The sequence below is a fragment of the Geotrypetes seraphini genome, chromosome 2 (genome assembly GCF_902459505.1).
Source record: "Geotrypetes seraphini chromosome 2, aGeoSer1.1, whole genome shotgun sequence".
Taxonomy (NCBI): Eukaryota; Metazoa; Chordata; class Amphibia; order Gymnophiona; family Dermophiidae; genus Geotrypetes; species Geotrypetes seraphini.
This window is the reverse complement of record NC_047085.1, coordinates 468570240-468597774: the sequence shown is the minus strand read 5'-3', so window position 1 is coordinate 468597774 and position 27535 is coordinate 468570240. Positions and strand designations below refer to the sequence as shown.

The 27535-nt window shown below is 48.6% G+C and overlaps 1 protein-coding gene across 4 annotated transcripts; it reads left to right on the top strand.

Moving 5' to 3' along the window:
- Positions 1–204: 204 nt before the first annotated feature.
- On the top strand, positions 205–26948 carry INSIG1 (insulin induced gene 1). 4 transcript variants are annotated; one of them, XM_033931634.1, is made up of 6 exons: positions 205–223; positions 1527–1878; positions 6440–6564; positions 7686–7852; positions 23592–23691; positions 25118–26948. In XM_033931634.1, the coding sequence occupies exons 2-6, from the start codon at positions 1545–1547 to the stop codon at positions 25145–25147; spliced, it is 756 nt and encodes a 251-aa protein (XP_033787525.1). In that variant the 5' UTR covers positions 205–223; positions 1527–1544; the 3' UTR covers positions 25148–26948. The 4 variants fall into 4 exon arrangements, with proteins under 4 accessions (XP_033787525.1, XP_033787524.1, XP_033787523.1 ...); XM_033931633.1 differs by lacking the exon at positions 205–223 and adding an exon at positions 705–812; XM_033931632.1 differs by lacking the exon at positions 205–223 and adding an exon at positions 959–1092.
- Positions 26949–27535: the final 587 nt, after the last annotated feature.

The window sequence follows — 27535 nt, the reverse complement described above, 5'->3', positions numbered from 1 at the left end:
CCCCTCCGTATTCGCGGTGGTTAGGGGCAGAGCCGGCCCGCAAAATAGCCCCCCCCCCCCCCGGCTATTTTAAGGCCTGTATGTCTTACCAAGTAGTCTAGCGGGTTTTCAGGCAGGAGCGATCTGCCCACGGGAGCTCAAGGCAGCCATTTCCTGTGAGCAATCTGCATGGGGCAGGAGCGTGGGAAGATCGGTCCTGCCCGAAAACCCGCTAGACCACCAGGTAAGGCTTAAGAGGGGGGGGGGAGGGGGGGTTCACAGGGCTTAAAATAGCCTGAAAAATGAAAATGAATTTTTTGGTAGAAAATCGCAAATAATCAAAACCGTAGATACGGAAACCACGAATACGGAGGGGGAAGTGTACAGTCTTGTAAAGGGGGAGTGGGGGGTAACTGACTTGCTCAGAGTCACAAGGAGCAGCACATGTTGCATGCATGCACATCAGGGTACTGAGGCTGTAGCTCTAACCACTGCCCCCCCCCCCTCCTCTCCATAAGGTTGATGAGTTTTGCCCTATATGGGGAATATAAGCTGTCTCTGCTAACGCTGGCGTAGTACTTGCATCTGTGCCAGAGAGCTTCCAGTTCAGCTACCTATGCACTAGGCTAGAGTTCATGTACATCAGGCAACTTAGTTCAACCCTATCCCATAAGCTGCTGAAAAATCCAGCCGCCAGCAACCCGACCCCCATTCCAAACTGGGGGAGGGAACGTCTGAGTCTCACTTCGGCTCCGCCCCGCAGCGCTCCAGCCGACCCGCGTGCATCCCGGGCTGCAAGGGGGTCGGAGGACTAGAGCGCGCGCACAGGCCCGGTAGCCATTAACCCCTCGCACTTCCGCCGAACCTCGGCTGTTTGTCTTTGTCACTAGAAGGTGGTGGGTGGTGTGTCTCTCACGTCATATGGGCCGCTTGCTTCCATTGGTCGGCAGCGCCTCACCAGACGGCACGTGCATGTCAGTGTTTATACGCCGAGTTGGAGAGGCTCTTACCTCGCGTGCCCTGGTCTCCCCGTTTTCAGGAAGAGGAGGAGGCGGTGCAGCCGCCGGCGTCCGGCCTCCAGCCTCCCTTTGCGCCTCGAGTTGATAAAAAGGGGTGAGAGGCAACGGGACGGGCGGAACTTTCTCAGCGCCGCTTGTTCCTGTTGCTTTGCATTTACTCTCCTTTTCCTGCTCCGGGGAACTTTATTGAGCAGGTTAAGGACTGTCTTCTAGGTGAGGGGGATCGAGGGCACCTCTTCGTGGTAACTGACGGGAGAGAGGGATATTAGAATGCATTGTTTAGCTGGACTTTGTAAGGGTGGCCGGATGGGGATGGGGGCAGGTTACATTTTCCTGTTATTGTTCCCCTTGCCGACGGGCTTATTGCATTGCTTGCCTGGGAAGTTTTGCTGCGAGTTTCTGATTAGTTATCATGGCAATAAAGAAATTCGTAAAACCAGGCGGGTTGTTGGCGAGAGAGAGGGCAGCGATGGGGGGTTGCCGCAGGCGCTTTAATGCCATTTTGCTTTCTATTTTCTTCTTTTGCAGTTTGCCGGCCATAGCCAAATGCCCAAGCTAGAGGATCGCTGCTGGAGCTGCTCTTGCACCCGGGGGAGGCACAAATTGGACGGCCGCAGCGCCGCCTGGCTGGCCGCTAAGGTGGGAGAAGCCATGGCCCGGGTGAACGGGCTGTTGGGGCAGGCGTGCGTCTCGCTCGCGCAGCCCCGCGGCCGGCACCTCGTTCGCCGCAGCCTGGTGCTCTTCGTCGTCGGTGCTTTCCTCGCCTTGGTGCTGAACCTGCTGCAGATTCAGAGGAACGTGACGCTCTTCCCGGAGGAGGTACTGACCGCCAGCTTCTCGCCCGCCTGGTGGGTGCCCCCCTGCTGCGGCACGGCTGCAGGTAAGCCCCCGGCATGCAACCAGCCCACCCCCAAAACCAGGGGGCCCCACTTCCTATACCGCTGCTATGTCTGCTTTTTTTTCAAGAGATTTTGGCTGTTCATTAAAAAGGTCCCTCTGTGCCTTCTGATATAAAATGCAACTACTGGGAGAGTGAAATGAGAGCTTGGTTGGAAAACACTATTGCAGCGTGTTTCATTAGCCCTTCAGATATAGCTGCAAGGTTCATTAGGAGCTTCGCAAAACAACAATGCAATTAAATAAATAAAACGCTGCTGGGTTTAAGAATGGAGGGAATCCTATAGGTTTGGTTGGGAGATAGTTTCACTTCTCCCTGTGTCTTGGCGCACTTCTTTGCTTGGATCCGGAACGGATTCTCAGCTGGGACTGGCCGTTTCCTGATTGGCTCCCTGTTAAACTGGTGAGCTGCTATGCTGCTTTTTCATTGGCTGTGTGAGCTAACATGCCACGGCTAGGAATGGAAAACAAGGAAGTGGTCATTTTGCTTGTGGGTGCACGTCTCCCCCCTCCCTTCCCCTTTCCCAGTTGTGCTGCCAGCTAGGACTCAGGCTCAATGTTTTACTTTTCCAAAAGCCAAATGCACAAGGGGTCTGTAATCGTAGCCTTAGGGGACCAACCTTTTCAAAAAGATTGGGGGGTGCTCAAGTGTACAATAAATGCATAAAGCTGGTGTTGAGAAATTAATGTCCCTTTTCTTTTGGGATAAAGATTTCCTACAAACTTGATAACTGGGTGTACAAGTTAAAAAGTACAGTACATTAAAAATAGCAAAATTATATTTTTGGTCCTTCTGTTAGTTCTTGTTTTAGCATTTTTTCCTTTTAAAAGATCCAGTTGCCTCATAATCTATGCCATTACATTTTCAAGTTCTTATTGCATTCAGATTTAGTAGAAAGATTGATGAGGAGCACACTTACAGTATAGTCAAGATCTGTGGATAGAATAGTGGTGTATATTACTTCCTTTAGCTTTAAATTCATTCTCTGTGATTCAGACAGCTCATGCATTTTATGATATTTTTAATATTTGATTTAACATTGAGTACATAAAAAACAATATCAAATACTTATTTCAGCACTGTATGATATTGTACTGATATTTTTACATTTAGGGAGTCTCAAAAGGTTGCTTAAAGTTATGCACCCAAAGTGTCTGCTGTAAGTTCAAATTCTATAATGACAATTATGTGCCTAATTTCCATTATAGAATACTAGGGTAAGTCTACAGTTATACCCCGTCCCCCAACTTCAGATACGAGCACTCAGTGGCTGGTGTAATTCACAGTACTACATGTAACCGATGGTATTTTATAAACTTAGTGCATAAATGTGAGGCACACCCCTAACATAAGAATAGCCATACTGGGTCAGACCAGTGGTCCATCTATCCCAGTATCCTGTTTCCACAGTGGCCAATCCAGGTCACAAATACCTGGCAAAAATCCATATAGCAGTAACATTCCATGCTAACTATCCCAGGACAAGCAGTGACTTCCTTCATGTCTGTCTCAATAGCAGATTATGGACTTTTCCTGCAGGAACTTGTCCAACCCCTTTTTAAACCCATCTGCATTAACCTCTGTTACCACATCCTCTGGCAATGCATTCCTGAGTTTAGCTGTTCTCTGAGTGAAAAAATATTTTCTCCTTTTGGTTTTAAAAGTATTTCCCTGTAACACATTGTGTCCCCTAGTCTTTGTAATTTTTGATGGAGTAAAAATCAATTTATTTGTACCCATTCTACACCATTTGGAATTTTGTAGACTTCAATCATATCTCCTCTATCGTCTCTTTTCGAACCGTGCTTTAAATTAGGTGCTGGTAGACACCCTACCAGCCCTTAATTTAAGCTCAAAATGCTGTTTAAAAATTAAAAAGTCATTTTAAAAAGAAAAATATGGGCGCCTATATGGAGGCGCTTTACAATGCCTAATGCCAATACTGGTGTGGTTAATGCCGGAAGTGCATTAGGCATCGTAAAGTGCCTCCATAAGCACGATTCATTGTAAAAGGAAGGCACCAGAAATGTAGGCCTTGGAAACCCTGGCCTACATTTCTGGTGCCAACCTTTTCTGAAGCCACGGTTCTATAAATGGCGCCTTCGCGTGAGTGACACGCAATTGGTGGCCGCTGACAATGGTGCTGTTTCTAGAATCCGGGCCAAGCTTCTCTAAATGGCACCTAAATCGGCAGCCGCCTACAATAATGGTCCCAACCGCATGCCAATCGTGCTTAGGCACTATTTAAAGAATCACGGCCAACAGCGCCTACCACGAAACGTAGGCATCTGCAATGTAGGCCATTGCAGATACCTAAGTTCTTTTGAGAATCGTGTCTTTAACGGCGCCTAAGCTCGTCTCCACCCTCTAACCATGCCTATTTTGACTTTAGGTGCCGTTAGACATCTCCTTAGATGCGATTGCGACACCTACCGGTGCATACTTTTAAAAAATTTTTTTAACAAGTTTTTAATCGTTGCTTAACGGCATGGTCAATTACCATGCTGATTAAAACCAATTAAAGTAATTAAGTTAGGTGGCGGTACGGCGCCTACTGCCGCCTAACTTAACGGTGCCATTTCTAGAATCAGGCCCTAAGGTTATAGAATACTAGCTGAGTCCAGCTGTACATATAACAGCAAATAAGTGCCAGTTAACTCTATTTATGACCAGTTATCGATAACACGAAGTAGTGCCTAATTTAACGATTAAGTAACTTGCATAACTGACAGTATTCTATAATTTTTATGCACGTTAAATGTGAAAGTGCTTCCAGAGTTATAAATTTATGGGGTTAACTTTTGTACTGTGCTGAGCAATAGTGAAACTAGATTAAATACCTTCACTTTTATTCCTACCAAGATCAATGCTTTCTCATGTAGTCATCCAGTCTCCAGACTGCATTTGGCTTTAAGAACATAAGAAGTTGCCTCCGCTGAGGCAGACCACAGGTCCATCTCGCCCAGCGGTCCGCTCCCGCGGCGGCCCATCAGGCCTATTGCCTGAGCAGTGGTCCCTGACTATTTCTATAACCTACCTGTACTCCTATCCCTATAACCTAACTCTACTCCTATCTGTACCCCTCAATCCCTTTGTCCTCTAGGAACCTATCCAAACCTTCTTTGAAGCCCTGTAACGTGCTCTTGCCTACCACAGCCTCCGGAAGCGCGTTCCATGTATCCACCACCCTCTGGGTGAAAAAGAACTTCCTAGCGTTTGTTCTAAACCTGTCCCCTTTCAATTTCTCCGAGTGCCCCCTTGTACTTGTGGTTCCCCATAATTTGAAAAATCTGTTTTTACTATGCCTATTTCATACTGATTAATAACATTTAGGCCTACCATTAGGGGACCTTTTAGTAGTCTTTGCACATTAGGGAAAAAAGGTATTGGAAATTTTTGATTTTTCAACCACAGAATTTGTTTGCGCACTGGTCTCAGGGCTGTCCCTCAGCCGCAGTATCTGAGAAGTCCTCTACATAAACTTATTCTGTTACAAAAACACCTTGAGATTTGTTCCTTGAATTCTGCTTTTGCTGTTGGCAAAGGCTGAATATCGTACTTTTTAAGAGTGAAGCATTCATACATTCATTGTTGTATCGCAACCTACTACCTCGCCAAAAGATAGAGATGGGCAAAATAAGGGCTGTCAAAAGAGAGAAAAGTGTTTTGTTTTTTCTCAGCAGAAGTTTAGACAAAGCTTAATCTTCTCCAGTTATTCCCATGGATCAAGACTTGTTTCTCTCCTCTTCCCCATTCTCCTGGCCCAGTAATGTTGTTTTCCTCCTGGAAGCAAACACATGGGCTGGTTTTCTTAAATTTTTTTCCCTTCGGCATGAAATTGGAGAAAAACCAGTGAACTTAAGTACCACAGAATTCTGCTTTCTCACAAAAGGAACCTTAAAGGGTTCTGATACGACATTTGGACAATGGGAGATTTTATGGATTATCCATCATATTAAGCCAACCAATTTTTGCTTAGTATCACCAACCTTCAGATATTTGATGTTTTTCCTTACAATAAATTGCAGCCGAGATGAATAATACATATTTTTGGTTAATCAGGATAAATAGTGTGCTATCATATTTAAAAAAAACCTGGGACTGCTTCTCCTGCTAATCATCAGTATATGTCTTATCATTCCCTCTGCAATTCCTCCTCCTGAGTACTGTGTATAGATGCACCTTCTTGTCCAGTTTTTGTCTTGACTAGATTGTAAACTCTTTTGAGCAGGGACTGTCTCTTCTATGTTTTGATGTACAGTGTATGTATGGATGTCTAGTTGCTCTATAGCAATAATAAATAGTAGTATACAGTGAATTGATCATGAAAAGGGTAACACTGCTTTCCCAGATTTAATATTGAAGTTAGAACTTGAACAAATTGGATGGTTCAACTGCAAACTTTCACCCCAGTATGTTGGGAATCTTATTTTGAGATCAGCAAATGCTCTTACTTGTTTTACTGTTTAAATAATTCTATCAGGTAGAGTTGAATCATTTTGTCTGACTGTTATTAACATACATGTTTTTTAATCTTTCACAGCTGTAGTGGGCCTGCTTTATCCCTGTATTGACAGCCATCTTGGGGAGCCACATAAATTTAAAAGAGAGTGGGCCAGCGTCATGCGGTGTATAGCAGTTTTTGTTGGAATCAACCATGCCAGTGCCGTATCCTTGAATCTTTGAAATTTATTGAGCCACAACTTATCTGGTGCTGAGATTTCATGGTCCTAGAAGACTCATAATAATTTAAAAACAAAAAAACACCTCAGCCCCTGCACTAATCCTTAGGTTACTTCTCAATGATGCATCAAGGTCTATTAAGAAGTTAACGTTAAAATGGTTTTTGTACTATAAATCCCAATCTTTCCTGAAGTTGTCATAGAACCCAGTATCCCTTGCTAGTTTCACATTTGGAAGAGGAGGGACAGCAGCCACTGGGGGGGGGGGGTTTAAGGAGGTAACTTGCCTTAATCCCTCCAGTGAACAGCTGCTCAGTCAGAGAACCTTTCTATTACTTGAATGTGTCAAGTACCTGGTCTAAATAACAATACCCATCTTTTTGGGGAATAGACTTCTCTTCTCCTTCTGAAATAAAGTTAGGCATCCATATTTTGACCCCTCCCTAGTGCTGTCCAAAAGATACCCAAGCCATGCTCCCTTATCAAATGGATATACTGCAGTTTTAGACATCCCTGTCCTGACTTTATAAAATCTTGATTTAGATGTCTATGTGATATGTACAGTACTCCCTCAAAATTCATGGAGGTTCCGTTCCAAGAGCACCCACGAATTTTGAAAAACCGCAAATGTGGTTTAGGAGTGGATCAGAGATGGGAGAGGGCTGCAGGGGCAGCGGTGGGTGCTAAACAAAACAATATTTAGGCTGACAGGCGATTTGGCTGTGCAGAAGGCTGACCGGGGGGCGGGGGGGGAGGAGAGGAGGAGGAATCGGCTGTGCAGAAGGCTGATTGGATGACTTGGGGAGGGGGAGGAGGAGGAGGAATCGGCTGTGCAGAAAGCTGATTGGTTGACCCGGGGAGGGGGGGGGAGAAGAGGAGAAATCGGCTGTGCAGAAGATTTGTGGACTCAGTCATTCCCTGTATTTTCTGACCCGAAGAGGCAGTCAGAAAATGCCGCGAATGACTGAGTCCGCTATTCGCAAATCACAAATTCACAGGGGTCTACTGTATATCTAAATGCTGGTTTTTAGATGTCTAACACATGAATAGAGCTTCTAAAATAAAGGCATTAGTAGTGCCAACATTTTTCCTTAATTTTATGATTAGAAATTGGATTTTGCAAATAACGTTCAGCTTTCACTAACTTTAGCTGCCCTCTCATTGGGCCTTTGGTGGACTTTTGACCGTTCAAGAAGTGGTCTTGGGCTTGGAATTACAATAGCTTTTCTAGCTACATTAATTGCCCAGCTTTTGGTGTACAATGGAGTCTACCAGTAAGTATACTGTGCTTGTCTCTCTTGATGTTGGTTGGGAGAATACATTCTATATTTCCTTTCTGTTTGGAGATTTAATGTATGAATTTTATAAGTAATAAGAACCCATGGGCAATTTAGGAAGAATAGATTTTATAAAAAAAATATCGTACATAACTCAGAAAAGTGGAGGTTATCCCAGGACAAGCAGGCATGATATTCTCACACATGGGTGACGTCATCTACGGAGCCCCAGCGCGGACAGCTTTTCAAGCAAACTTGCTAGAAGTTTCAAGTTTGCACACTGCACCACGCATGTGCTAGCCTTCTTGCCCACTAGAGGGCGCATCTCCACCTCGTGGTCCTCAGTTCATTTTCATCCGCGGAGCCAGAAGCCCTGTGGATAATTTGTGCTCGTATTGCCTTCTGTCGCCGCGGCTGTGTGCGGAATTTCGACGCGGTCGCTGCGTTTTCTGTGTTTTCTTTCTTTGTTTTCTTCTTTTTTCAAAAAAAAAAAAAAAAAATCTAACTTATCCGTTCGCTCCGGGGGCTCCCGGTAGCCGTGGCCGAGGAACCTCGTTTGTTCCCGGCCTTGTTTTGGGCCCATGTCCCGGCCCGTAACGGGATTTAAGAAGTGTGGTAGGTGTGATAGGGTTTTGTCTATCACTGACCCTCACAGGTGCTGCCTAAGGTGTTTGGGGCCCCATCACCCGACAGCATCGTGCCCTAAGTGTGCCACCTTCCAGAAACGGGCCCTTACTCGTCGCAAGGCCCGTATGGCTGATCTCTTTGCCGTCGATACCCCGACGGGGAAGGCCTCGAGCTCGGCCTCGACCTCGGCCTCGACATCGGACCCCTCGGCTACCTCGAAGCCGGTTACCTCGCAGAAGCAAGCCCCGGGTAAGTCTCCACTTCCTTCCTCAGTTTCATCTACCAGGAAGCCATCCTCGGGCTCTTCGTCGGCGGGACCGTCGACCTCGGCCCAGTCCAAGGTGTCGAAGGGGTTAGCCCCGAGGGAATACTCGAAACCGAGGTCGCCCTCTGCGGAGCGCCCCCAGGTGTTGCCTCCGGGTCTCACGATCCCGGCGTTCCAGGAATTGCTTCGCGCTTTAATTTCCTCGGAGCTCTCCGGGGCCATTGAGACCTTGCAGCAGGCTTCGGCCTCGACTTCGGTCTCTGCGGCCCCGCAGTTGGCGACCTCGGCCTCGGGCACCGGCCTTTCAGCGGCCGAAGCTCCCTCGGCCTCGACCTCGACGCTTCCCTCGGATCCGACCTCGGTGAGACAGCCTGAGGTCAGTGTGCGGTCCCGAGACAAGCAGCGCCGGGTACGCCGGATCTCCTCGTCCTCGTCCCCGAGGTCTTCACGGGGTTCATCGCCCTCGAGCAAGCCTCGGGCGAAGCACCGCCTCAAAAAGGCCAAGCGGTCTCGAGCCTCGCCTCTGAGGAGTCATCGCTCGACGATGCCCGAGGGCGGGGCTTTGCGTGTCGAGGAACTCCGCCTCGACAACCCCGATCTCTTACGGTCCCCGATCCGGGAGAGTTCCCGTGCCTCCTCGCCGAGGCGGAAGGGACGGGCCTCCATACCCCGTACCCCGGGGGGTTCCCCCAGGGGGTCTCTTCGGCGGACTGTGTCCCCGACCCCTTCGAGGTCTCGAGATCGTGCCTCCTGGGGTTCGGGGTCGGGGGGGCAGTTCGGGTATTCTCGCCAGGCCTCTCCCTTCGGCTCCGTTGAGAAGTCTCGGTCACCCTCTCCGCCTGCACGGACATCTTCTTTTTCAAAGTTTGTCCATGACATGGCGAAGGCTCTGGGGGTGGACCTGTCGGCAGGGTCACACTATACCAAAGAATTTTTGGAGGAACAGGATTCTCCTGCCCCTCAGCGGGAATCTCCCCGCCTGCCGCTTAACAAGGTCCTCCTTCAGACCTTGCTGCGGAACCTTGAGACCCCTCTTACAGTGGCGGTAGTGCCCACCAAGATGGAATCCAAATACCAGACTCTTCCCCCTAAGGGGTTTGACAAGGGGCAACTCTCCCATCAGTCGCTCCTGGTGGAGTCGGCTCTTAAGCGTTCCCAGCCTTCTAGAGTCTCGGCTGCTGTCCCCCCTGGGAGAGAGGGTCGGACCCTCGATAAATTCGGCCGTCGTCTGTATGCTAATTCTCAGATGGCCACGAGGGTCCTCAACTATGCTTTCGCCTATTCTTCCTACCTCAGATCAATGGTCAAGGATCTGCCAGACTTTCAGGGGGTGATCCCGGATTCACACAGGGATAGGTTTGCCACTTTTGCGTCGAACCTGTCCCAACTACGATTCTATCTGTTTCATGCGGTATATGACGCTTTTGAGCTTGCCTCGAGGGTATCGGCTTGTGCGGTAGCCATGCGCCGGCTGGCGTGGCTACGGACCCTCGAGATGGACCCCAACCTGCAGGAGCGATTGGCCAATCTACCCTGCGTCGGGTCGGAGTTATTCGACGACTCCCTAGAGGCGGCTACCAAGAGGCTTTCTGACCAAGAGCGCTCTTTGGTGTCTCTGGTTCGCCCGAAGCCTAAGCCATCGCCTCAGAGGCCATTTAAACAGCCACCTAGGCGGTATCCTCAAAAATCGACACCGGCCTTTTCGAGACCTCCACCCCGACGTCCAACCCAACAGGGTAGAGGGGGGCCCTCCAAGCCCGCTGCGCAGGGGGCATCCAAGCCGGCGCCGTCCTTTTGACGGGATGAGCGGCCGGGGGCTGGCCCCCGCCGCGAGGTCGCCCAACCCCCTCCCCATCGGGGGTTGGCTCACGGCTTTTGCCAGGGCTTGGTCAGTGATTACGTCAGACGCATGGGTGCTCCGGACCGTCTCAGAGGGCTATTCGTTAAACTTCTCCAGGCAGCCTACAGACATGCCTCCCGGGGCGTGCCCGTCCAATCGGAGCCAGTTGGCCCTTCTCCGAGAGGAAGCCAGGGCCTTGTTGAGCCTCCGGGCGGTCGAAGTGGTGCCTCTCGATCAGCAGGGCCGGGGATTTTATTCCCGTTACTTTTTGGTCCCAAAGAAGACCGGGGACTTGCGCCCAATTTTGGACCTCCGGAAGCTCAACAAGTTCCTGGTCAGGGAGAAGTTCCGTATGTTATCGCTTCCGATTCTGTATCCTCTATTGGACGAGGGGGACTGGATGTGCTCCCTGGATTTGAAGGAAGCGTACACCCATGTTCCGGTGCATCCCGACTTTCGGAAGTTTTTAAGATTTCAGGTCGGGGAGTGGCACCTGCAGTACCGTGTACTACCCTTCGGTCTGGCTTCGTCCCCTCGGGTATTCACGAAATGTATGGTGGTGGTCGCGGCTGCTCTGCGCTCCCGGGGGTTGCAGGTCTTTCCCTATCTGGACGATTGGCTGATCAAGGCCCCGACAAGGGAAGGAGTTATTTCAGCGACCCAACAGACTATCACGCTTCTTCAGGGTCTAGGGTTCGAGGTGAACTTTCCCAAGTCTCACTTGCGCCCGACTCAATCCCTCCAGTTTATAGGAGCCGTGCTGGACACGGTTCTCCTCCGTGCCTTCCTCCCTTCTCCACGGCTGGAGGCACTGCTTCGCTTGGGCCGGCAGGTTTCGCAACTGCAGGTAGTGTCGGCTCAACGTATGATGGTGCTTTTGGGGCACATGGCATCGACGGTCCAAGTGACCCCATTTGCCCGGTTGCATCTGAGGATTCCTCAGTGGACCTTGGCCTCGCAATGGCGTCAGGACCGCGACCCAGTATCTCGACGTTTGACTGTGACTCCGTCTTTCAGACGCTCGCTCCGTTGGTGGACCAACTCAACAATCTGTCCGGGGGTTTGCTCTTTCGCGTCCCTCCGCATCGCAAGGTCCTGACGACGAACTCTTCGGAGTATGCGTGGGGGGCTCATCTCGACGGTCTACGAACGCAAGGCCTATGGTCGGCCGCGGATCGTCGGTGTCACATCAACGTGTTGGAGCTTCGTGCCATTTATCTGGCTGCTCGGGCCTTCGGTCACCTCCTGCGCGATCAAGTGGTTCTCGTTCGGACAGACAACCAGGTGGCCATGTATTACGTAAACAAGCAAGGGGGGACGGGCTCTTGGCCTCTGTGCCAGGAAGCCCTGCGCCTTTGGACATGGGCCGTCTCTCAGAACATCTTCTTGCGGGCGGTTTACATTCAGGGGGAGCTGAATTGTCTGGCAGACAAACTCAGTCGTCTTCTCCAGCCGCACGAGTGGTCGCTGAACTCCCGGGTTCTACGCGAAGTCTTCGACCGCTGGGGGACTCCTCAGGTGGATCTGTTTGCTTCACCCGAGACTCACAAACTACCCCTCTACTGTTCTCGGGTGTACTCCCGGGACCGTCTCGAGGCCGATGCTTTTCTTCTCGACTGGGAGGGGAGGTTCCTTTATGCGTTCCCTCCTTTTCCTCTGATTTTGAGAACGCTGGTTCATCTAAAATCGACCAAAGCTACTATGATTCTCATTGCGCCTCGTTGGCCAAGACAGCACTGGTTCTCCCTGCTTCTTCAACTCAGTGTCAGGGAGCCTCTGCTTCTGCCTGTCTTTCCCTCTCTGCTGTCTCAGAGTCGGGGTTCGCTGTTACATCCCAATCTTCAGTCTTTACATCTGACCGCTTGGTTCCTTTCCCCTTGACTTCGGTTCCTGTTTCTCAGTCAGTACGGGAAATTTTGGAGGCCTCTCGGAAGGTCTCGACTAGGCTTTGTTATTCCCAGAAGTGGACCAGATTTTCATCCTGGTGCTCCTCGAACCACCTGGACCCGAGTTCGGTTCCTGTGTCTTCGGTGCTGGAATATCTGTTGCATCTGTCGAATTCTGGTCTGAAGACGACTTCCATTCGAGTGCATCTTAGTGCCATTGCTGCATTCCATCAACATCTCGAGGGTCGTTCCCTCTCTCTGCATCCTCTGGTTTCTCGTTTCATGAGGGGTCTTGTGAATGTTCATCCTCCTCTCAAGCCTCCTCCTGTGGTGTGGGATCTTAATGTGGTCTTGGCTCAACTGATGAAACCACCTTTTGAGCCTATCGACAAATCTCTTCTTAAGTTTCTTACTTGGAAAGTGGTCTTTTTGATTGCGCTCACGTCCGCTCGTCGGATTAGCGAGCTACAGGCTTTGGTTGCGGATCCTCCTTTCACTGTGTTTCATCATGACAAGGTGGTTCTTCGCACCTATCCCAAATTTTTGCCTAAGGTTGTGTCTGATTTCCACCTCAATCAGTCCATTGTTCTTCCGGTATTTTTCCCGAAGCCCCATTCTCATCCTGGTGAGACGGCGCTTCACACGCTTGACTGTAAGAGGGCGTTGGCTTTTTATCTCCAACGTACTAAGTCTCATCGGAAGGTTCCTCAATTGTTTTTGTCCTTTGATCCTAATCGGGTAGGACATCCGGTTTCCAAGCGTACCTTATCCAACTGGTTAGCTGCTTGTATCTCTTTTTGCTACGCTCAGGCTGGTCTCCCGCTCTCGGGTCGAGTTACGGGGCACAAGGTCCGGGCGATGGCAGCTTCGGTTGCTTTCCTCCGTTCTACTCCTATGGAGGACATATGTAAAGCTGCCACCTGGTCTTCGGTTCATACGTTCACCTCCCACTACTGTCTGGACTCCTTGTCCAGGAGTGACGGCCGGTTTGGCCAGTCGGTGTTACGTAACCTGTTTTCCTAAATTGCCATCCTCCCACCTACCCTCTTTCTGGTTGGCTTGGAGGTCACCCATGTGTGAGAATATCATGCCTGCTTGTCCTGGGATAAAGCACAGTTACTTACCGTAACAGGTGTTATCCAGGGACAGCAGGCATATATTCTCACAACCCGCCCACCTCCCCGGGGATGGCTTTTCTTTGCTTGATATGGAACTGAGGACCACGAGGTGGAGATGCGCCCTCTAGTGGGCAAGAAGGCTAGCACATGCGTGGTGCAGTGTGCAAACTTGAAACTTCTAGCAAGTTTGCTTGAAAAGCTGTCCGCGCTGGGGCTCCGTAGATGACGTCACCCATGTGTGAGAATATATGCCTGCTGTCCCTGGATAACACCTGTTACGGTAAGTAACTGTGCTTTTTGAAAACTAGCTGTACAAAATTGCTTGTATTTTGCAATATGTTGAGATAAAGGTGAGTTTTTTTTATTTTTACCAAAATGCATTTTTACCATAGTGATGGTTGGCAGCCTAAAGCGCCTACATAGGTGCGATTCCGGCATGTATTATTTAATCGCTTTAATGTTGCAGTTTTTTTGATGTTTTAAATGAAATTTGTTAATTAAGCACTGAGAAGCAGATTTCCACCCACACATCCTATGGTATCGGCACATCTGAAAAGCCTTTACCACCTGCCTTTTTACAGTTAGTAAAAGTTTCTGAGCTAAGAAGAAGGTAAGAAGCACCTTGTGCCTTTACCACAGCGCACCATTGCATTGTGGGTATGCACACCCACAATATGCCCCTTCCTCTGCCCACAGCTGCAGTAAGCCTTACCACCTGAATTGCTATATGGTAAATCTTTTTTTTTTTTTTACCATAACAGCAAGTGCAAAGCACCTGCGGTATTGTTTGCTGCACAGCACCCTACCACACATTAATAAAAGGGCCCCTAAATTTACTCAGCTTGGAATATTCTGCAAAAAAGGTACATTTCATACTATCAATGTCCTGATCACAAAAGCAAATCTTGAGGGGAATGATAGCTATTTTCTATACTTTTTTGGCATAGACAATTAAGAAAGAACACTTATTACCCAGGAACAAACAATTTTATTTTATTTTTTTTGAGAAGTGGGGTGAGGGTGGTCTAAAGATTTGGCACATAAGCTTGCTCCTCTAGGGACCATCAGTACTATTAATTTATATTTCTTAGTCATCGAACTGCCCTGAGATAAATATAAAGTACTGACAAGTCCATAAACTAATGAAGGTCCAGGCCAGTAATACTAATAGGCTGATATTCAAACAAGATGTCCATTAAACTTGGCTATATGTAATGTTTTAGCCTTTATCCCCCATCATTCTGTAATCTTATGTGCACATACTTGTACTTAGAATGCAAAATTGCATATGCAGGTTATAGATGCCAGCTACTCATGCCTAATTGGGTGCAAATTTACATTAACAACCAATAATTGGTAATTATTGGTGTCTTGGCCCTAATTTGCAAATACACACATAATTGCTATCCTGTAACAGTGCGTAATTGCAAGAGGGGCAAGAAAATGGGCAGGGCAGAAGTGTGCCAAGTACTTATGCACATAACTGACAATATTCTTAAAAGCGTGGAGGGGCATAATCGAAAGGGTCGTCTAAGTCCGTTTACGTCCATCTCTCACGTCTTCCAAAGTTAAAAAGAGCCTAAGACACATTTTTGAAAGATATGTCCAACTTTTTTTTACTTTCGAAAATTGTCTAATTATACGTCCTGCTGATCTGATTGTCCAAGCTACTAAATCGTCTATCTTTATACCACATTTCTGTAAGTCCAAAAAGCCCAGAACAAGCCCTGTTGGACGTGGGAGGGGTCTGCAAAGTGATGGACTGCACACCCAGACATACCACCTAAATAGTGGGGTACCTTACAGGGCACTGCTGTGAACTTCACAAAAAGAGTGCCAAGGCTTCTCCTCATTACAGCTCCCTTATAGGTGATGGTGAGCCCCTCAAACCATCTCCAGAATCCCCTAGACCCACTTATCTACTACCCCAATAGCCCTTATGGCTGCAGGAGCCACTTATATGCCAGTAAAAAAGGGTTTTGGGGGTGTATAGGGGAGTGCACATGTTTAAGTATCAATGCAGTGATTACAGGGGCTTATGGGCATGGGTCCTCCTCTCTATGGGTCCCTAACCCACCCCCAAGACGACTTAAGCTGCCTCTGGGCTGGACGACTAGGCTTTCCTATGCCAGGCGGCCAGGTGATGATGGTCTGGAGGCTGAAATTTAAAGTTGTGAATAAAATTTTTATGGAGGTGGGGGGGTTGGTGATCACTGGGGTAGTTTTATGTGTTTTCAATGCTTATCTGGTGAGTTTAGGTGGTTTTTTGTGACTTAGACCATGTTTTACATGGTGTGAGTCAGTGTTCTTCAACCACCGGTCCATGGACCAGTGCTGGTCCACAGAAATTTCCTGCCGGTCCACAGGGCCAGCACGTGCATCAGGCCCAAAACAGTGTTCTTCAACTGCCGGTCCATGGTGTGATCGATGTGGCGTTATCTTCGAGCCAGCTCCCTCTTCCTAACTGATTCAGTGCACAAAGCCATGGGCAGTGGCTCCTACGGGCATCCTGCACCTGAATCAGAAGCCTTCTCTCTGACGTTGCAACGTCAGAGGGAAGGCTTCCAGATGAGGCACTGGACGTGCAAAGTGCAATTAGTACTATTATGGGGAAGGGGTCTGGGGTGGAGATTGGGTGGAGATGGGCGGGTTCTGGCCCACGACTTAGCCCAGTGTTCTTCAACCGCTGGTCCATGGACTGATGCCGGTCCATAGAATAATTATTTTATTTCTGCCGGTCCATAGGTGTAAAAAGGTTGAAAAACACCGGTCTAAGTCACAACGTCCAAGTTCCGTCTAGGCTCTCTTAAACTTTTGGTTATAAATGCTGTATGACTAAGTCTAAGCCGGCCCATGTCCCGCCCAACTCCAGCCCTCGATATGCCTCCCAAAACGCCCCGTTTAGCTTTGGATGTTGAGCGGCACTATGAAGGCCTAGGTCGTTTTTAAATACGTCCAAAACCCGGTTTTATTATCGGCACTTGGACGTTTTTGAGAAATGTTCGTCCAAGTGCTGACTTAGGCCGTTTTTTGGACGATTTTCTCTTTTGATTATGAGCATTTGCGCCTACCTTAGAGCTAGTATTCGTGCCTGAATTTACATGCATAACTGCAGACATACTCTAGCATTTTCTAATAGCAATGAAGCACTTAATTACTGTTACATAATTTATACATAGTGCATATACTTTCTGGTAAACCCAATTCGTTAAAAATAATAGCATAAGTCTTATTTTGTCTATATAGACCTCAGCGGTACCACCCGTATGTATACTTTTTTACAAATACAGAGTTAGGCACCAATATGTGTAAAAAGTATATATACATACGGGTGGTACCGCTGAGGTCTATATAGACAAAATAGCACAGTTACTTACCGTAACAGGTGTTATCCAGGGACAGCAGGCATATATTCTCACACATGGGTGACGTCATCTACGGAGCCCCAGCGCGGACAGCTTTTCAAGCAAACTTGCTAGAAGTTTCAAGTTTGCACACTGCACCACGCATGTGCTAGCCTTCTTGCCCACTAGAGGGCGCATCTCCACCTCATGGTCCTCAGTTCCATATCAAGCAAAGAAAAGCCATCCCCAGGGAGGTGGGCGGGTTGTGAGAATATATGCCTGCTGTCCCTGGATAACACCTGTTACGGTAAGTAACTGTGCTTTATCCCAGGACAAGCAGGCATGATATTCTCACACATGGGTGACCTCCAAGCCAACCAGAAAAAGGGGTAGGTGGGAGGATGGCAATTTAGGAAAACAGGTTACGTAACACCGACTGACCAAACCGGCCGTCACTCCTGGACAAGGAGTCCAGACAGTAGTGGGAGGTGAACGTATGAACCGAAGACCAGGTGGCAGCTTTACATATGTCCTCCATAGGAGTAGAACGGAGGAAAGCAACCGAAGCTGCCATCGCCCGGACCTTATGCCCCGTGACTCGACCCGAGAGCGGGAGACCAGCCTGAGCGTAGCAAAAAGAGATACAAGCAGCTAACCAGTTGGACAAGGTACGCTTGGAAACCGGATGTCCTACCCGATTAGGATCAAAGGACAAAAACAATTGAGGAACCTTCCGATGAGACTTAGTACGTTGGAGATAAAAAGCCAACGCCCTCTTACAGTCAAGCGTGTGAAGCGCCGCCTCACCAGGATGAGAATGGGGCTTCGGGAAAAACACCGGAAGAACAATGGACTGATTGAGGTGGAAATCAGACACAACCTTAGGCAAAAATTTGGGATGGGTGCGAAGAACCACCTTGTCATGATGAAACACAGTGAAAGGAGGATCCGCAACCAAAGCCTGAAGCTCGCTAATCCGGCGAGCGGACGTGAGCGCAATCAAAAAGACCACTTTCCAAGTAAGGAACTTAAGAAGAGATTTGTCGATCGGCTCAAAAGGTGGTTTCATCAAATGAGCCAAGACCACATTAAGATCCCACACCACAGGAGGAGGCTTGAGAGGAGGATGAACATTCACAAGACCCCTCATGAAACGAGAAACCAGAGGATGCAGAGAGAGGGAACGACCCTCGAAAAGTTGGTGGAATGCAGCAATGGCACTAAGATGCACTCGAATGGAAGTAGTCTTCAGACCAGAATTCGACAGATGCAACAGATATTCCAGCACCGAAGACACAGGAACCGAACTCGGTTCCAGGCGGTTCGAAGAGCACCAGGATGAAAATCTGGTCCACTTCTGGGAATAACAAAGCCTAGTCGAGACCTTCCGAGAGGCCTCCAAAATATCCCGTACTGACTGAGAAACCGGAACCGAAGTCAAGGGGAAAGGAACCAAGCCGTCAGATGTAAAGACTGAAGATTGGGATGTAACAGCGAACCCCGACTCTGAGACAGCAGAGAGGGAAAGACAGGCAGAAGCAGAGGCTCCCTGACACTGAGTTGAAGAAGCAGGGAGAACCAGTGCTGTCTTGGCCAACGAGGCGCAATGAGAATCATAGTAGCTCTGGTCGATTTTAGATGAACTAGCGTTCTCAGAATCAGAGGAAAAGGAGGGAACGCATAAAGGAACCTCCCCTCCCAGTCGAGAAGAAATGCATCGGCCTCGAGACGGTCCCGGGAGTACATCCGAGAACAGTAGAGGGGCAGTTTGTGAGTCTCGGGTGAAGCAAACAGATCCACCTGAGGAGTCCCCCAGCGGTCGAAGACTTCGCGTAGAACCCGGGAGTTCAGTGACCACTCGTGCGGCTGGAGAAGACGACTGAGTTTGTCTGCCAGACAATTCAGCTCCCCCTGAATGTAAACCGCCCGCAAGAAGATGTTCTGAGAGACGGCCCATGTCCAAAGGCGCAGGGCTTCCTGGCACAGAGGCCAAGAGCCCGTCCCCCCTTGCTTGTTTACGTAATACATGGCCACCTGGTTGTCTGTCCGAACGAGAACCACTTGATCGCGCAGGAGGTGACCGAAGGCCCGAGCAGCCAGATAAATGGCACGAAGCTCCAACACGTTGATGTGACACCGACGATCCGCAGCCGACCATAGGCCCTGCGTTCGCAGACCGTCTAGATGAGCTCCCCACGCATACTCCGAAGAGTCCGTCGTCAGGACCTTGCGATGCGGAGGGACGTGAAAGAGCAAACCCCCGGACAGATTGGTAGAGTTGGTCCACCAACGGAGCGAGCGTCTGAAAGACGGAGTCACAGTCAAGCGTCGAGATACTGGGTCGCGGTCCTGACGCCATTGCGAGGCCAAGGTCCACTGAGGTATCCTCAGATGCAACCGGGCAAATGGGGTCACTTGGACCGTCGATGCCATGTGCCCCAAAAGCACCATCATGCGTTGAGCCGACACTACCTGCAGTTGCGAAACCTGCCGGCCCAAGCGAAGCAGTGCCTCCAGCCGTGGAGAAGGAAGGAAGGCACGGAGGAGAACAGTGTCCAGCACGGCTCCTATAAACTGGAGGGATTGAGCCGGGCGCAATTGAGACTTGGGAAAGTTCACCTTGAACCCCAGACCCTGAAGAAGCGTGATAGTCTGTTGGGTCGCTGAAATAACTCCTTCCCTCGTCGGGGCCTTGATCAGCCAATCGTCCAGATAGGGGAAGACCTGCAACCCCCGGGAGCGCAGAGCAGCCATGACCACCACCATACATTTCGTGAACACCCGAGGGGACGAAGCCAGACCGAAGGGTAGTACACGGTACTGCAGGTGCCACTCCCCGACCTGAAATCTTAAAAACTTCCGAAAGTCGGGATGCACCGGAACATGGGTGTACGCTTCCTTCAAATCTAGGGAGCACATCCAGTCCCCCTCGTCCAATAGAGGATACAGAATCGGAAGCGATAACATACGGAACTTCTCCCTGACCAGGAACTTGTTGAGCTTCCGAAGGTCCAAAATGGGGCGCAAGTCCCCGGTCTTCTTTGGGACCAAAAAGTACCGGGAATAAAATCCCCGGCCCTGCTGATCGAGAGGCACCAATTCGACCGCCCGGAGGCTCAACAAGGCCCTGGCTTCCTCTCGGAGAAGGGCCAACTGGCTCCGATTGGACGGGCACGCCCCGGGAGGCATGTCCGTAGGCTGCCTGGAGAAGTTTAACGAATAGCCCTCTGAGACGGTCCGGAGCACCCATGCGTCTGACGTAATCCCTGACCAAGCCCTGGCAAAAACCGTGAGCCGACCCCCGATGGTGAGAGGGTTGGGCGACCTCGCGGCGGGGGCCAGCCCCCAGCCGCTCATCCCGTCAAAAGGACGTCGCTGGCTTGGATGCCCCCTGCGCAGCGGGCTTGGAGGGCCCCCCTCTACCCTGTTGGGTTGGACGTCGGGGTGGAGGTCTCAAAAAGGCCGGTGTCGATTTTTGAGGATACCGCCTAGGTGGCTGTCTAAACGGCCTCTGAGGCGACGGCTTAGGCTTCGGGCGAACCAGAGACGCCAAAGAGCGCTCTTGGTCAGAAAGCCGCTTGGTAGCCGCCTCTAAGGAGTCGTCGAATAACTCCGACCCGACGCAGGGTAGATTGGCCAATCGCTCCTGCAGGTTGGGGTCCATCTCGAGGGTCCGCAGCCACGCCAACCGGCGCATGGCTACCGCACAAGCCGATACCCTCGAGGCAAGCTCAAATGCGTCATATACCGCATGAAACAGATAGAAACGTAGTTGGGACAGGTTCGACACAAAAGTGGCAAACCTATCCCTGTGTGAATCCGGGATCACCCCCTGAAAGTCTGGCAGATCCTTCACCATAGATCTGAGGTAGGAAGAATAGGCGAAAGCATAGTTAAGGACCCTCGTGGCCATCTGGGAATTAGCATACAGACGACGGCCGAATTTATCGAGGGTCCGATCCTCTCTCCCAGGGGGGACCGCAGCAGAAACTCTAGAAGGCTGCGAACGCTTAAGAGCCGACTCCACCAGGAGCGACTGATGGGAGAGCTGCCCCTTGTCAAACCCCTTAGGGGGAAGAGTCCGGTATTTGGATTCCATCTTGGTGGGCACTACCGCCAGTGTAAGAGGGGTCTCAAGGTTCCGCAGCAAGGTCTGAAGGAGGACCTTGTTCAGCGGCAGTCGGGGAGATTCCCGCTGAGGGGCAGGAGAATCCTGTTCCTCCAAAAATTCTTTGGTATAGTGTGACCCTGCCGACAGGTCCACTCCCAGAGCCTTCGCCATGTCATGGACAAATTTTGAAAAAGAAGATGTCCGTGCAGGCGGAGAGGGTGACCGAGACTTCTCAATGGAACCGAAGGGAGAGGCCTGGCGAGAATACCCGATCTGCCCACCCGATCCCGAACCCCAGGAGGCACGATCCCGTGACCTCGAAGGGGTTGGGGACATAGTCCGCCGAAGAGACCTCCTGGGGGAACCCCCCGGAGTCCGGGGTATGGAGGCCCGTCCCTTCCGCCCCGGCGAGGAGGCACGGGAACTTTCCCGGATCGGGGACCGCAAGAGATCGGGGTTGTCGAGGCGGAGTTCCTCAACACGCAAAGCCCCGCCCTCGGGCGTCGTCGAGCGATGACTCCTCAGAGGCGAGGCCCGAGACCGCTTGGCCTTTTTGAGGCGGTGCTTTGCCCGAGGCTTGCCCGAGGGCGATGAACCCCGGGAAGACCTCGGGGACGAGGACGAGGAGATCCGGCGTACCCGGCGCTGCTTGTCTCGGGACCGCCCACTGACCTCAGGCTGTCTCACCGAGGTCGGATCTGAGGGAAGCGTCGAGGTCGAGGCCGAGGGAGCTTCGGCCGCTGAAAGGCCGGTGCCCGAGGCCGAGGTCGCCAACTGCGGGGCCGCGGAGACCGAAGTCGAAGTCGAGGCCGAAGCCTGCTGCAAGGTCTCAATGGCCCCGGAGAGCTCCGAGGAAATTAAAGCTCGAAGCAATTCCTGGAACGCCGGGATCGTGAGACCCGGAGGCAACACCTGGGGGCGCTCCGCAGAGGGCGACCTCGGTTTCGAGTATTCCCTCGGGGCTAACCCCTTGGACACCTTGGACTGGGCAGAGGTCGACGGTCCCGCCGACGAAGAGCCCGAGGATGGCTTCCTGGTCGATGAAACTGAGGAAGGAAGTGGAGACTTACCCGGGGCTTGCTTCTGCGAGGCAACCGGCTTCGAGGTAGCCGAGGGATCCGATGTCGAGGTCGAGGCCGGGGCCGAAGCCGAGGCCGAGCTCGAGGCCTTCCCCGTCGGGGTATCGACGGCAAATAGATCCGCCATACGGGCCTTGCGACGAGTAAGGGCCCGTTTCTGGAAGGTGGCACACTTAGGGCACGATGCTGTCGGGTGATGGGGCCCCAAACACCTTAGGCAGCACCTGTGAGGGTCAGTGATGGACAAAAGCCTATCACACCTACCACACTTCTTAAATCCCGTTACGGGCCGGGACATGGGCCCAAAACAAGGCCGGGAACAAACGAGGTTCCTCGGCCACGGCTACCGGGAGCCCCCGGAGCGAACGGAAGTTAAATTTTTTTTTTTTTTTTTTTGAAAAAAGAAGAAAACAAAGAAAGAAAACACAGATAACGCAGCGACCGCGTCGAAATTCCGCACACAGCCGCGGCGACAGAAGGCAAATACGAGCACACTTTATCCACAGGGCTTCTGGCTCCGCGGATGAAAATGAACTGAGGACCACGAGGTGGAGATGCGCCCTCTAGTGGGCAAGAAGGCTAGCACATGCGTGGTGCAGTGTGCAAACTTGAAACTTCTAGCAAGTTTGCTTGAAAAGCTGTCCGCGCTGGGGCTCCGTAGATGACGTCACCCATGTGTGAGAATATCATGCCTGCTTGTCCTGGGATAAAGGACTCTTATGCTACTATTTTTGGAGTTTGATGGAACGGGTCTTATAAAAAAACAACAAAGATAGAGCTGTGTTTTTGAGTTTGTATTAAACCAAATTCTTTTCCATAATCATGTGCTTCTGCCAAACCCTATTTCAATTGCTGAATCGCATTCCCATGTCCCGCTGCTATTCCATGGGCTGTAGTTCCTTGGCATTCATAAAACTAGTTAGAAGTGGCCTTTCGTTTTTTTGCCTTGTACTGCTCTTAGGGTGACACCTAATGGTAGGCCAGAGAGAGGCATGATGGTGTTTATTGACGTAACAATACTCTTCTCACACAATGATTTTCAGCTATGCATCTTGAGGGCTACAAACAAGCCTAGTTGTGAAGGTGTCCACATGAATATATGAAAAATATTTACATGCACCTGGTCCAAGAATTGAGTTAATTTTGTATAGATTTATGACCTTAAGTATTACTATGTTAGCATCCCTATGAAGGTCAAATCGGAAAGAATAAGGAGTGTAGATATGCAGAAGAAGATAAATGGGAATATCAAAAATGCATGGATTTGAGTAGGTCAGGTTCTGGGTTCTAGAGAATAAAAGCATTGTCCATATTGAGTCGTAGTAGATTGTGTTTTGATAATCATCCACAATTGTATAGGATTTGTGCATTATATGAGAGTGAGTGCAGAAATACAAAATTGTGGGTTGGCTGATATTAATAAAACAGCACCTCTTAAGCATTTATGGTCTTTGAATTATTTTTAGGTACACGTCTCCTGATTTCCTCTACATCCGCTCCTGGCTGCCTTGTATATTTTTCTCCGGAGGAGTGACTGTAGGAAACATAGGACGGCAGCTGGCAATGGTAAACCAGATACTTTCACATATTCATCTATGCTGAAGCTTTCCAAGAAGATAAATATGAGCACAGAAACAAAAAGCTTTCGAGTTAAAGTAGCTCTTAAGGAAATGGCTATTCCCCAGATATTAAACTCAAGAACTGATTTAAATGGTCTTATGAGCTGCTTCCCCCTGCAGTATTTGTAAAAAGGATTAAGAGAAAAGGTATCCTACTCTTACCATCTTTTCTCTTCCATTAACTAATGGGATTGGGACTTGTATACCATCTTTTTGTATTTTTACAACCACACTCAAAACAGTTTAAATACAGGTACTTTTAAGCATTTTCTCTATCTGTCCCGGTGGGCTCATAATCTATAATGTACCTGAGGCTGTGGAGGATTAAGTGACTTGCCCAGGGTCACATGGAGCAGCGGCAGGGTTTAAACCCGTAACTTCAAGGTGCTGAGGTTGTAGATCTGGCCACTGCACAACTCTCTTAACATCTTAGCATCAAACTCATGTTGAAAAGTGCATGCAGCTTGGATTTTGAATGCAATAGGCTGATTTTAACAGAGAAAATTTCACCTCCACCACTCTTGCTGGTACAAACTAAAAGAGCTTGCATGATCTTAATGAATGGGTTAGGTTATCCTGACTTGGTCCCTTCTACTGCATATGTAAAGAAAAGCTGATTAATGGCCTACAATTCTCATTTTCCTCCTTCCCAGCAGGGTTGTAGAGTCAGTCTGAAGCTATTTTGGGTTGTGTCGGTCAGTAAAAATATATTTACCAGTTCTTTGGATCCAGGACAAAAAGCTTAAAGCCTAATATTAGTAGGAGTCAAGAGTTTGAGTTGAAGTCAAGAGATTTGGTATACTGATGCCACAGCCATGCTTCCCAGGCCGTGTGTGCATGTTGCTGTAGAAGTTTCCAATCAATAAAAATGCATAAAAACAGAAATAAAAACAGTATCCACGTATGACAATTAAGCAACTGTGGAAGATGGGGCAGGGGAGGTTGCAGAAACAGTACAAGACTAACATGACAGGAGGGGAGGAACGAGAGGTGGTAAAAAAATACATTGAGTTAAAAAAATGTCAGAAAGGAGAGGATAGAACATAAGGAGATATTTTGCTTCAAAAGAAGCATTTGGTGCTGAATTACCTGATTTGGATGATCTCATGCCACACAACTTCAGCCTTAGTCGGCTTGCGGAGTTAACCCTAAGCATAGAGCAAAGTGCCCTTCTCCTATTTACACAGTCAGTGACAGATATGGACTTAAAATAGTATTTTCAGGTTTGGAAATGTGTGTGAAGATCAAGACTGGAGGATGAACAGCATGGTTTTAGAAATGAGCTAGTTATTCAATTATTGTTGGTTTATAGCTGGCTAAACTGCACAGCTTAGAAGGAAATTCTTCTTATTTTTTTTTCACTTGCATCCTAGGGCGTTCCCGAAAAAGTACACAAGGACTGAATTTTCAGATAACAGCAGAAGATATTTGACTCCAGTATGAGAGAAGACAACATCTTCCTATGTTTAAGAGGAATCTTCAAGTGTAGGATCACCTCACTCATTTGTGACTAGATTAATCCACCGTTGAATAGCCAAATGAAATTAACTGCTGATTGTGGACTCTTCTCTTGATTTTTGTGGAGAAACGTGTGTCTGGCTGTCTAGTTGGAATTGACAGCACCCCATGACAGGCAGTTTTCTAAATGCAGGCTCTGACTCAAAGTGACAGCTGCCAAATTTAAAAATCTTTAACCTGCATTTTAATTGCAGGTATTTTTATCCCTGTGCCAGGAGCAGTAGGTGGTTTACAAAGGGTGAAATACGATTAAACAGGAATGATATTTATCAAAGTATAGACAACTTTTTTGTTTTTTAATGTTTATATAGTCTGGTTTGAAACTGCTGCAATAAGTGAGGATTATTGCAATAATTTACCAGTATACTTTTCTTAAAGCTAAATACAACAAATTAGTCTAAAACTAGTAAAATCTTAGGCATTCAAAAGTAAAAAAAACAAAAACTTACTAGACAATCCTAGTGAAAAGACAGACTGTATTGGCACAGGCAAGTGGAGCATATAGCAAACACAGCTGTATCTCGGCAGATTCAGGAATAGGAATAAATTCATTTGCAGTCTCAAAAAATGCCAGGGTTGCAGTTCCCCCAAGGGTATTTGCTGGGTAATGGCAACTTTTTCAGAAGTATAGGCGTATACCTGTACTTTTATTTCTAGGTCGCTGGTTTAAGTTCAGCTAACGTGAATGATGGTCAGAAAACTGTATATTGGAAATTTCTATGAATTGAATTGGTGGTTAGCATCCAGTACCCAAAAGACAGTTGTGCTCATAATTATTAAAAGGTAAAAAAACCCCACTGTCCCTGGTGGCACCCTTGCTAAGTCAGTTTCCCATTACCCAATGAACTTTTTTCATGCTGAACCCGACTCTTCCCATTGCATTATGCCATACAATGTCACAATAAGAAACCAGACTTTCCAGGGACAGTGTTCACAGCTGTGGGATTTTTTTTGTGTGTGTGTTTTATTTAAGTGGTGCTTCCGTCTCAGTCAGGAAATGAAGAACATAATGACATCTGGTCCGCGTTCTGCCTTCTTCAGAGCCCTAAGAGTGTTGCCTTATATTTAAACACATTGGAGGGGAATTTGAATATATGGTTCGCAGGTTTAGGGACAGGGTGCCCTATTGATAATTTTGCAATCTGTGATTGCCTTGTAAAAAAAGAAGTGCTTATGGCACTATGTTAAACATTTGCTCTTTCTACATACATGGTCATGTTAGTGAGCAGAGTGTATTATTCATTGTAAATATAAAATAATGTCAACCATCTTAGACCCTTAGATATAAGTAGCAAATATCGAGTCTTAAATTGAAGTACAGTGGAAAAAAGTCACCTGAGCCCACTATTCTCTTCAATATTTATTAACAGTCTGACTTGATAAATAAACATAAACTTGTAAGATATTCAAGAGATGGGTTTCTGTTTTAATACAGTACTGCATGGAAGAAGGAATTCAGCAATAATGCAGTTTCTAGTGAAGTGCTATGTATAAATACTCCAGTTGTGTGGTTTGCATTTATGTTTTAGTTTTTAGGAATGTCTTCTGTATTATGTCATGAAATAGGTTTCTTTTGGATTCCGATTTTTGCTCAGTAAACTGGGTGATGGGATTAAATCGCGCGAGACAATGGCGCGCAGACAACTGAGCGCAAGGTTGACGGCGCGCCGAAGAAACGCACTATTTTAAAGGGTTCCGACGGGGGGTGTTGGTGGGGAATCCCCCACTTTACTTAACAGACATCGCGCTGCCGTTGTGGGGGGTTTGGGGGGTTGTAACCCCCCACATTATACTTAAAACTGAACTTTTTCCCTAAAAAACAGGCAAAAAGTTCGGTTTCAAGTATAATGAGGGGGGGTTACAACCCCCCAAACCCCCCACAACGCCAGTGCGATGTCTGTTAAGTAAAGTAGGGGGGTTCCCCACCAACACCCCCCGTCGGAACCCTTTAAAATAGTGCGTTTCTTCGGCGCGCGTCAACCTTGTGCTCAGTTGTCGGCGCGCCGTTGTCTTGCGCGATTTTGTCTATGAACCGTAAACTGACTTCTAAGGGATTCATGGCCTAATTACCCCATGAAAATGTACCTTTTCTGTTTTGAAGGAGGGGACAATTTGTATGTTAAAATAATTTATATAAACTTATATATGCTTAGCAAAACATAGCAAAGGTGTTACTAAATCAGAATTCCCTTCCATTGCAACAGCTTCACCTACAATGGGTTTTAGAAACTTTTGATACTATTCTTAGTTGGCTTGCATTTTTTTTTGAGGAG